The sequence below is a fragment of the Neoarius graeffei genome, chromosome 15 (assembly GCF_027579695.1).
Source record: "Neoarius graeffei isolate fNeoGra1 chromosome 15, fNeoGra1.pri, whole genome shotgun sequence".
In the NCBI taxonomy this organism is placed as follows: Eukaryota; Metazoa; Chordata; class Actinopteri; order Siluriformes; family Ariidae; genus Neoarius; species Neoarius graeffei.
Genome location: NC_083583.1, coordinates 20598950 through 20611158, shown reverse-complemented (window position 1 = coordinate 20611158; position 12209 = coordinate 20598950). Strand labels below are relative to the sequence as shown.

General features: G+C 40.9%; 1 protein-coding gene across 1 annotated transcript in view; it reads right to left on the bottom strand.

Annotated features, from left to right (window-relative positions):
- Positions 1–12209, bottom strand: part of LOC132899239 (zinc finger protein GLI2-like) — a 199813-nt gene that overhangs the window by 70433 nt on the left and 117171 nt on the right. The window contains exons 4-5 of the mRNA XM_060940985.1: positions 8639–8832; positions 975–1175 (exon numbers count right to left, since the gene is read on the bottom strand). Coding sequence (XP_060796968.1) covers positions 975–1175; positions 8639–8832 — 395 coding nt within the window. The remainder of the gene's footprint in view (positions 1–974; positions 1176–8638; positions 8833–12209) is intronic.

Genomic DNA, 12209 nt, shown 5'->3' with positions numbered 1-12209 from the left:
TTTCAAAATGTGTATTAATTAATAAACAGGTTCTAGATATTAAGAAGTTTGGAGATAATGACCACAAGTTTGGAGTCTGTACCACATACTTAACATACACTCTTATTTTTTTTCAAGGGTTTGCTTAAACTGTTTTTGAGAGTTTTTATTTAGTGGTGTTTGGTGAAATAATTTCCCTTAAATTTAAAATAACGGGAAAATAAGAAACAATCAAAAAGTAATGTTTCAAAGCTGTTTATTAATTCTTCGTACTGCACAAACTAGCCCCATCCTTTTGGCTACGAGCGGAGCCAGCTGGTAGATCAGACTTTTGCCATAGCCGGTCGGCAAAACAGCGAAAACGTCCTTCTTGAAAAGGAATGAGCAGAGAGCCTCTTCCTGCTCATGTTTCAACGAAAACTCCAAGTCTAATTCTTCTAAAACTGATTCCAAAGCGGAGTCAAACGTGCGCTGTTCACTAGCCGTAGCCATCTTTCCTGCTGTGCTTTCTCCAGTGTCGCGCAGCTTTGTTGTCACTCCTGCAAAAGCCCGCCCAAAGAATCCAAACAAAAACCTTGCGTTGTGATTGGTGGGCACGATTTGATGCCCGGGGTGTTTTTGTTTATATGGTGCGAGGCTAGACCCACTCGCTAGGCAAAAATATTTTTGGCTGCTAGGCGGGTGGGTCTAGTTTACTAGGCTACCTGAACCACACTTGGGGCATAGTACAGAAACTGGCCCAGGACTGACAGAAGTGATCATCCTTTGTCGCTGCCCTACATACCAGGAGGCAAAATAGGCAGTAAGTATATTTATATTTGATAAATTTACTTGTCAATTGTTCTAGCATCGTCCCATAAATTAATAATTCAGAAAAACCCTGCACTGTGACTTAAATGTCATCCTATTGGACATTACATAAATGCGTTTCACACCTAATTCACATTTAACCCCTTCATACATATATACTCGCTCCCTCATGGGCTGAAACTCACTGTCCATCGGGTTGATGTAATCCGGGAGGTGAACAGCAGCGGCGGCGGCAGCTGCAGCAGCAGTGGTGGATCCAGCCGCAATCAGATCACCATATGGACTCCTGTGACTTGCCATCAAGTGGTAGTAATCAGCTGAGTTGGCTCCAGGAGGGGGAGGAGGAAGACCGAATAGTCCACGCTCCTTCAGGTGCTCATGGGCGACTGTAGAAGATATGAGAGAGATGGATAAGAGGAGAGAGTAGAAACGTTTTTTTTGTAATAATACGGAAACACACAACAAAGTATACTCTTTACGAATTACTTCATAGGCACACGTGTCTATGAAGTAATTCGTAAAGGCATCTAGACTTGTAATAAATCCTTAACGTTATCATTTATATACAGTATAATTGTATGAAATCATTCTGAAGATTATTTAAAAGCCTTAAAGGGGCAGTTTGTGTTTTTAGATGTGCTTGTAAACACGATAATGATAACAATAACAGCAATAATTATGATTATTAATTTTATTATTATTATTATTATTGTTGTAGTGGAAATTCTTTGAAAAATTGTCATTGTCAGGCAATGAATTGCATTATTTTCTTTTTCTCAGGCTACTTTTGATGTTTTTTTTTTTCCAGCCCAGAAATAAGCTCCTCAGCTGGAACAGAAATATTCAATGCATTTCTCTTCCTTACAAAGCGACTCACTAAGGCACTTCATCGTTTCAACCTAGTGGGTGGGTTGAGTCACTGAATGAAATTTCATTGCAGTTTTAATCACAGACAGAGTTACAAACTGCTTCTTTAATTGGATCTTGATCACATGATGCTCTCGCTTTTCCTACTACTTTGAACTTGTTTTTGGTCTGTCAGTGTCTTGTTGTCTCACGTCACTTGTATTCCTGTCTGCTCCCTGAACAGCTCTATGCTTGGATTGTACTCTGCCTCGCTAGTCTCATTAGATAAAAGCGTTTGCCAAATGAATAAATAAAAAGGTAAACTTCAAGCCCAAGTTTACACAGCCGTCCAGTGGAAGCAATGAAGAAAGTAAAGAGTCACAGCTTCAGAGCTGCAACAGCATCGCACTGTTAACATCTGCACTCAGTAAAGCTCTGTTAAAAGTGTCAAGGGCAATAAGAGTGTGAGGGCCAAATCTGCTTTACACACTCACTTGGCCATACAGACCATGAGCACAGCTTGCCATATGGTTCACATTTGCATACAGTTAAAACGTATTGGCATTATGGAGCTCCTGCTGCGCCCTTAGAGACATGCACATGTGTCAGTATGTGTGCGTGTGTGTGTGTGTGTGTGTGTGTGTGTGTGTGTGTGAACATATTGGGTGACCCATTGAAAAAATTACGACTGATTTCTCACTGTTAGGTCTAAGTGTGTTTGAACTGCAGTGTCTCACACTCTGTGTACTTGTTGCAAAAAAATTCAGGAAACCAACTGCAGAATTAGAGCCATTGCACTTAGAACTGCATTTGAACACTTGTGGACATTAGTATGGCATAGGATTAAAGGAGAACTGAAGGCAATTTTTTTATTATCAAAATTCTATTTCTCTCATTTTATTAAATATCCGAATGCATTTTTGATCGCTATTTTGTCGCTGCTATAGCAAGTTATGAGTGTTTGAAATATGCTATGTAATATATCAGTCCATATGTCAAAGCAACAAGATTTGTTGAGACCAGGGGCGCAGATACGTTTTTTGAACTGGGGGGGACAAAGCTGCCAGCAAACCAACCCCAACCCCACCATGTGTTGTCAACATGTGTTGACTTTCTAACTATGCCTGTGTGTTGCGTGAGCGGCAGTGAGTCAACAACTCTTCGCAAAGTTTCCTTATGAAACAATATGCTCGCTGAAATTATGGCAGGGAACGCCAGATTAAACATTAAAACTGCCTTCTGAGCACTGTATCTACAGGCTACCACCGAAAGAAGGAGGCTACCAGAAAGGCATCCCTACTCCGTACGATTTTACTTTCACTACGACATTACTTTGAACAGACTATCAAAAAATTGCAAGGTGATATGATAAAGTAAAGCACAGTTTACTTACAGTCGTTGTTTTTTGAAAAAACGATGCAATCATTTTCTGCCTTTTCGGTTTGGCACCCTTCATCATGCCGTGTTGGGGTCCTGAACTAGGAGCTGTCCCCGATATGCCTGTCAAACTTGTTCTGGGTAACCATAGCAACCAAGCTCGAGCTCACAACCTTTGCAGTCTGCGCAGCTCAACCAACCGAATATCAGTCTTTGTTTTGTTTTATGTGAGTTGTTGCAACTATGTATGTACTGCTGTGCACCTCAATAAACCGAATGGTAATTAGTCTTTTGATTTTTCCGTGAGGTTTGCCTTATGCAAAGAAAGACAGCATAGACGTTTTTTCCTCCCTATAAGTGGGGGGGACCGAACGAGGTGAATTTAAATCTGGGTGGGACGAATCCCACCCGTCCCCCCCTCTATCTGCGCCCGTGGTTGAGACCTGTGCGAGACATCGTAGGACGGAAGTAAAACGTACAGTGGAAATCAAAGTGACCGACATCTGCCATCATTGTCAAAAGACACGCACGCCCTCCTTCGAATGCTGATGTAATCAAGCCGGAAGTTTTGTTTGTTTTGATAGCAATCAGGAAAGTTTGAAAAAAGTCGTCAGTAATCGTCATTTAAACTCGTTTTTGTGCAATATTTCGTTTGGAAAACAGTTTTCAAAATGGCGGCACTGACACCTGGCTGACACTTCACGTTTCGAAGTCTCGCACAAGTCTCGTGAAGATCGCGCGGATAAGCGACGCCTGCCGTGGACCAAACGAACTAAATTCAACACGGCTAAAAACCGAATAGGCCGATAAGCATAATATTTAATTGCAATTAGTTGCCAATACGAGTCACGATATACATAAGGTTACTAAAACCGAAAATGTAATTGAATAACACGTTAATGAAGAAATAAAGCAAGTTAAAAAAAAAATGACTTCAGTTCTACTTTAATAGGATGTTGGGAATTGAGCTGCTTCAGGTTCTATTTGCTTGCTCACTACAATTTAAAGAAAGAAAGAAAGAAAGAAAGAAAGAAAGAAAGAAAGAAAGAAATATTGACCAAAAATGATTCTGATGATAACACCAAGCCTGGTATATCTATATATTCCTTAATAATTCTAAATATGTAATTAAAATGAAAGTCTAAAATAACCATGTCCTGAATATCTCTGCTTGTTTGCGATACTTTGAAAAGGGTCAATTGTATCGGCACATGAAGCTGAACAATCAAATCTCACATCCATCAAATCTCAAGGCCGTATCCCCCGATCTGCAAGTTAAAATACCCTCCGCTATCTCTAGCTACTGCTTTCCAGCTTTATTGCTGTCAGAATCTTCTGTGTGCTGCTTATTTTAGTTTTAAAGCACAGACCCATTACTGTCGACACACTGTAAAAGGTGATTTATTTGCTATTTGGCCTGTTCACCTGTTGTTGTAATTCAGCTCTGAAGAGAAAAGTGTCACCGTGAAAAGCAGCTTAACTGCCTGCATGCTTTTGACTCGTTTTCAGCACCTTCCGACATGCATTCCAAGCAGGAAATGGTAGGACAGGAAAGCTCAAAGTTCTACTTGTGGTATGTTTAACAAATTCATAGTAGATGGTCATAGCATAATGTACACACCCAGAATGAACAACAACAACAACAACAATAAAAAAACCCTCCCTTAATAGTAAATAGATTTACCAAGACAATAGAATTGAAGGCAAACCAAACTTATCTGAACTGAAGCTTACTACATTACAACAGAAACAAACTGAATTGAAAATGGTTACACTATCACAGCACTGAGGCTAATCTGAAACTTGCGACACTAAAATAGAACTGACCGAAATGGAATTGAAACTGACTCACTCTACAACAGAACTGAACTGAACTGAAACCAGCTCCACTACAACATAACCAAAATGAACTGAACTGAAACTAGTTACACTGCAACACATGTGAACCGAATCAGACTGAAACTGGCCATGTTATAAGAGAACCAGTTTGAATTGAAATAAAACTAGCTACACTACAACAGAACTGAATTTAATTGACCTGAAACTGGATACAAGACAACAGAACTGAACTGAATTAAAGAGACTGCCTTTCAGATTTTTCAAGTTTAGGTCATAAAAAGAATTTTCCCCGACATCCAGTTATTTTTGTTTAGTGGACCGAAAGCTGCTGAATTTGAATCACAGACTTCCAATTTTATTTTATTTTTTAAAATAGAACAATTAATGAATTTAGGGCCATGTGGCCCTAAATTCTCCACTATTTTTTCCTGCTTCACCATGACCCAATTCAAGATACTACATCATGCATCACGTGGTGGGCTTTCCCTGTTCGCGCAAGGCATTGTGGGATACAAATTTGAAACAGGAGAGAAAAATGGAGGACGTGAGTGTGCAAATGAAACGTGAAAGACTGACTACAGCAGGGGTCATCAAACTATGGCCCGCGGGCCGACTCCAGCCCGCCACCCCCCTTTGACCGGCCCCCAGCCCCTCTGCCCCCCACCACTTGAACCGGCCCTATGAGGCAATCCCCAAAAGTGGTCATGGCCTATTTTTTTAAATTGTTTTTTGGCAAATAATAACATGTCTGCATCTTGTATTTTGTTGATTTTATCAATTAAAATTGATATTTAGTTATAAAATGAACTATTCATATTTTCCGACTTTTCGTCATATGCTCGCGATCAAGCAGTGACAGGCAGCGCATGCGCAGAGAACTGTCAGTGTTCAGGACAGCAAAATGGCTAGCGGTCAGCGAAAAGCTGACAGAGAGTGCAGAGTTTTTAAAGAACAGTGGACCACCGATTATTTTTTCGTTCAGTGTAAGGACCGTGCAGTTTGTCTTGTATGTAAAGAAAGTGTGTCGGTTTTCAAAGAATATAATCTGCGTCGTCACTACGAAACCCGCCACAAAGAGTATGCTAGTTTGCGAGGGCAAACAAGAGAAGACAGGATTCGGAGGATGAAATGCGGACTGGCTGCACAACAGAATGGATTCCTTCGCCAAACCCAGATCAACCAGGCTGCTGTCCGAGCTGGCTATAAGGTAGCTCACCTACTAGCTACCCATGGAAAGCCGTTTACTGATGGGGACTTTGTTAAAGTATGCATGCTTGCTGTGGCCGAGGAGGTGTGTCCTGACAAGAAGGATGCGCTCAACGCGGTGAGTCTCTTCGCACCTACACTACCGTTCAACAGTTTGGGGTCACTTTGAAATGTCCTTATTTTTGAAAGAAAAGCACTGTTCTTTTCAATGAAGATCACTTTAAACTAATCAGAAATACACTCTATACATTGCTAATGTGGTAAATGACTATTCTAGCTGCAAATGTGTGGTTTTTGGTGCAATATCTCCATAGGTGTATAGAGGCCCATTTCCAGCAACTCTCACTCCAGTGTTCTAATGGTACAATGTGTTTGCTCATTGCCTCAGAAGGCTAATGGATGATTAGAAAACCCTTGTACAATCATGTTAGCACAGCTGAAAACAGTTGAGCTCTTTAGAGAAGCTATAAAACTGACCTTCCTTTGAGCAGATTGAGTTTCTGGAGCATCACATTTGTGGGGTCGATTAAATGCTCAAAATGGCCAGAAAAATGTCTTGACTATATTTTCTATTCATTTTACAACTTATGGTGGTAAATAAAAGTGTGACTTTTCATGGAAAACACAAAATTGTCTGGGTGACCCCAAACTTTTGAATGGTAGTGTACTATGACCAGGCGAACCGAAGATTTGGGGGACGGCGTGTATGACCAGCTGAATGAGAGCGTCAGAATTCGAGTTTTTTGCTTTGGCCATGGATGAGAGCAATGACGTGCAGGACACAGCACAACTGCTGTGATCTATTGATCTATTGCTCATATTATTATAATTTCACTCTTTTTTTAAAATGTATTTATTTTATAGGCCTATTTATTTGACGTTTATTAAGTGCTGCACACAATTATTATGAATATTATTAATAATATCAACAGGCCTACCTACAATTTATAATTTTCCACTCACCTTTGCCAGTGTCAATCACCTCAACTAGGCAGATGTTTCTTACCTTGACAGCTTTGATGTTATTTTTATTAGAAAATAAATAAATGGAATATCTGTAATATTTCAAATTAAAACAAAGTGTGAAGACTCGATTACTACTTTTGCAAACCACTAGTAAAGATAAACAAATATGTGCCAGGAATCAAGTGTTGATATAGTAGTGTGGATATAGTAGTGTGGATATAGTAGTGGGGGATATAGTAGTGGCGATATAGTAGTGTGGATATAGTAGTGTGGATATAGTAGTGGGGGATATAGTAGTGGCGATATAGTAGTGGCGATATAGTAGTGTGGATATAGTAGTGGGGATATAGTAGTGGGGATATAGTAGTGGGGATATAGTAGTGGGGATATAGTAGTGGCGATATAGTAGTGGGGATATAGTAGTAAGGATGGCTGTGCCAGGCTAGTAATCTCTACTACACAATGAGGCCTGCTGGTGGTCATATTTGTCTGGGTCATACAATTCTGTTATATAGCTGACCCGACCCCGGCCCCCCATCACAGTCAGGAACGACAATGTGGCCCCCTGAGAAAAAAGTTTGGTGACCCCTGGACTACAGTAACAGAAAGCGAGAAGAAAATACATTATGTTGCAAAGGAAAGGAAACGGGCGGCACAGTGGTGTAGTGGTTAGCGCTGTCGCCTCACAGCAAGAAGGTCCTGGGTTCGAGCCCCGGGGCCGGCGAGGGCCTTTCTGTGTGGAGTTTGCATGTTCTCCCCGTGTCCGCGTGGGTTTCCTCCGGGTGCTCCGGTTTCCCCCACAGTCCAAAGACATGCAGGTTAGGTTAACTGGTGACTCTAAATTGACCGTAGGTGTGAATGTGAGTGTGAATGGTTGTCTGTGTCAGCCCTGTGATGACCTGGCGACTTGTCCAGGGTGTACCCCGCCTTTCGCCCGTAGTCAGCTGGGATAGGCTCCAGCTTGCCTGCGACCCTGTAGAAGGATAAAGCGGCTAGAGATAATGAGATGAGATGAGGAAAGGAAACGCAGGACCAAATTAATAAATATCGGCTGTCAGCGAGCACCTCGGTGTGATCAGCTGTTCGTTTAGTGACAGAATGATGCAACTGTCAGTGCACGGTCAAAGGTAAACCTGTAGATGTCAATAATGCAACACTGTGGATGCCAGCTGCCGTAAAACCCAAAAGAAGAAGAAAGTAAACCTGCACATGTGCACACGGACTTCCTCTGTCTGCTTGACTGCGCAAAGCGAGCAATTTCATACACATTATTTTCTCGGGAATCCCCTCAAATTAAATAACTTCCTAGCCACAGAATGGCCTGATATTTTGTGAGATATTACAGAAATAAACATATAATCACAATGACCAAATTTCAGAGGGAACTAAATTTCACTGATTTTATGAAATCGAAAGGCCGTCTAGCTTTATACTGAAACTGGCCACATATTACAGAACCAATTTGAATTGAAATAAAACTAGCTAAACTACAACTGAACTGAATTGAATTAAACATAATCATGTTTAACTTCACAGAAATGAAAAACAAAGCAAACCTGAGTTACAGTCAGTTCATGAAAAGTACATGAAAGTGTGCGTTTGTGTGTGTGCTCACCATCTGCAGGGCTGAGACCACGGGCCGCTGAGATCATGGAAAGTGTTGGGCTGCCATGGACTGAGCGCAGGTAGTGCTCCACATGGGGTGAGACGTAGGGGTGTGGGGGACTGAAGGGCGACTCGGCTGGGCCGCCTGGTGAAAGCCGGATCAGGGATATATCAGAGATAACCGGACTCCCTAAAGCTGGCGCTCTGGGGAAAACAACAGAGGAGATACTGGTCAATAAACATCACCACAACTTCTAATAAGATCAGTGACATCTTTAACATCATCTGCAAAAGAAATTAGGGCCAAGAAAGAATGATTTTGTTATGAGTTTTATGTCAAAGGATGCTTCAAAAATCAGAAACACTCAATGCTCTGGTAAATTCTCCAAGGATAGGTTCAGGCACAGACTGAGGCATATGATGGATCATGTTTGGTTCTTGAGCTTGAGGCAATCTTCACTACATAAATCCAGCAGTAAGGCTCAAGTCTCATCCTGAATGATGGCTGACTGGTCTCATGTCGTCCAATCTGCCGTGTCTCTGCTTCATTAAATAATATGAGGTCATGTCTGCTGGGCTTTGGTTGAGATCTGGGTTTGGATTGAGACTCACCATGCAAGACCACAGTGGGGGAGTTTGTGTGATACTCAGAGCAGATCTGGGGTCATATTATTGAGTGTCAATCATGGTCCAATGGCTGGTTTGTTTAGGAGCTTATTATTTATTTGAAAGATCAAGTCACAACCAACTTTTCAAATGTCTCCTTTTTGCACTTGGGTACTTTTGTTTCATTTCAGCAATACTATGTTTTACTCTCCTTTATTTCGCCATACAATAGGTTCAAGTAGAAGATCATTAGAATTGGAAGAAAGTGCATTTCCAGACGTAGAAAGAAAATATGAATGGGCACCAGACAGAAACTATTCAGGATGAAAAATTTGCCTACAGATCTGGTTACTCTTTATCCTTATCAGCCCTGATTGTAAAATCCTCTCTCCAGAACCCTGATCCAGTTACATTTGGTTTGACATAAAGTCTTTTTACAGAGATGTCTAGATTAAAAAGGGTTTATCCAAAGAACATGCGATTCCGATATCTGGCCTTCAGCACACAAAAGCAACAGAGCTTTCTCAGATGCCAAACTTCATTACACAAAGCATCTCAGTTCTCCTTGTCTCTCCGTCTCTCCCCCACTCTGAGAAGGAAATGATTGCGCTGTAGTTAAGGCAGCCAGGGATTGCAGTCACTCGACTCCCCCCTTCACCTCTTTCTTTTTCTTTCTTTAGCTGAGGCTGATTTTCAACCCCACTAGTCTTTTTGATGCTTCCCAGACCACACAAAGAAGCAGTAGGATATTCATTTGGATTGAAAGAAACTTTGGTTTAGGCCCACATGTCTCCTTGGCTGTTGTATTAGCTTTTCAGTGCACAGGGCTGTGATTTGCGTAGAATGCTTGGTCCCTGCAGGGTCAGAACACAGCAATTGACCAGACTTATAGAAAAAGAGCTTTTTCTTGAGACCTCTTCTCTGATTGGTGGACAAAAACAGCTGGTTGTGGATCTTTTGCATGTATTCTCGTGATTTTTCTGTCTTCTACCCCCCAAAAAACCCCCAAAAAACCCTAACAACAAACAAACAAACAAAAAACATTAAGCACATTGTCGCTCAATCTTGAAATGTCCAAAAAAAAAAAAAACTTATGAAAGATTTAGAACCTTAAAAATATTATTCAGTTTATGAAGTGATGATCTTTAACCACTTTAACAATTTCTTCCAAGGTTCTAAGGTCCACTGATCCTAACAAACTGTCTCTCATTGTTCTCACTTGCTGTTTTGGTATGAGATAGCCCTGAACCCATTCACTTTCCACTGAGTGACCACAGACATTCATAATTTTTTTTTTCCTGAAGCCTTCCGGGTTACGCATACACTTTGGCCCACTGAAAAGACTCCAGTGTTGCACGCCAGACAGCTAAACTCACCCAGACAGGCACAGCCTCCCAACCCTTCAACAACATTAATCTAACATCCTCCGTATGGATCAGATCTAACAGATCCATGGGCTGACTTCAGGATGATCTTATCTGCCTTGAGCAAACCGGGTTCTAGTCCAGCACCCAGCACTCCATCAAACTTCCCTGTCTCCAGATAGTTTCATCTCATTTGACAGTCGTCCAGAAGACATGAGAGGAAAAAAAGCTCAATTCCAAAGCAAAAGCGTCACTCTTTCTCAGGAATCTCAGGGATGTCATAGAATGATGACATTCAGCTCCTCGCCTGGAATGCATCTCGATTTATGAACTGTCTGACACAGTAGACATGTTGTATCGATGAACTGATCCTGTCTGTTCACGTTTTCCACTAGCTTGACATCATTAAACTTTATTAAATTGGTCCCCAGCCAGTAAGTCATTAGTGGCTGGGATATGTTCCACCCTGTTTTAACAACACGATCACTTGAATTTTAATGTTGGAAAATGACAGAGAAAGTGTTGTGCAAAAAGCATTTCCTAAAGAGTGTTTTGAATTAGTCCATGTGATGTCAACGAATAAACAAAATGCACCCCGCCCTGGCACAGCCTTTACAAATAAATATTTGTATGATTTCAGTTGGCGAAATAAAATTCTTGAAAAAGAGTTGTTAAGTTCTGCAGGATAAAATACTACCAGCAGTGAACAAAATCAGATCTGTTACAAATTAGAGCAGCAACTTAATTTCATTTCCCAAAATCAAACATCGCAGTATTTTTTTTTTTTCCCCAGCATCAGTGGCTCTCATTTTCCTGCAAAGAGGAAAGTTTCAAGGCCCAGGGCATCACAGCTGGGCATCAAAGCACCAGAAAAACACAGAACATCAGAAATCGCTAGTTCTAAGATCCCATTGTAGAACTCTACTATGTGGCCAAAACTTTGTGGACACCTGACCATCGCACCCATGTGTGGGCATTCCCCAAACTGTTACCACAAAGTTGGAAGCACAAAGTTGTCTAGAATGCCTTTTTTATTATGGTGTAGCATTAACCCTCTGTGGTCTGAGGGTATTTTCTGGCACTCTGATGATTTTGGCATGTTGTCAATTCCAACAAATCTAAGCAGTATTTTCAAAGTCATGTGACTTTTTTGTATTCAGCACAAATTCAGCTACAATTATATCCATGTGGTATGTATGTCATGATTGTACTTTAAAAAAATAACAGATAAATGAAGATGTTGTAAAAAGCAGTTTTAGAACTGTGTTGGAATGTGTGAAAAAGCATGACCTTACCCATTGTGTCGAACTGTTTTTGATCACTTGAAGTGATTCTGTTCAGTCTTAGGAATGTATCAAGCACAAAAACTTAAATCTGCTCCATTGATTTGGACAATTAACTGGCCATAAAAAAATGTCCTATTGTTTTGGGATAAAGGGTTGGCAGTGGGAGAGGTATTCAATGAGAAGAGTAAAAATTTCCATTCCATTCCAATGAGAAGAGTGAAAACCCCTCCCACAGATTAACTCTTAATCCCATCAGGTCAAGTCACAATGGGTAAGGTCATGTTTTTTTTTTTTCCCCACACATTCCAACACAGTTCTAAAACTG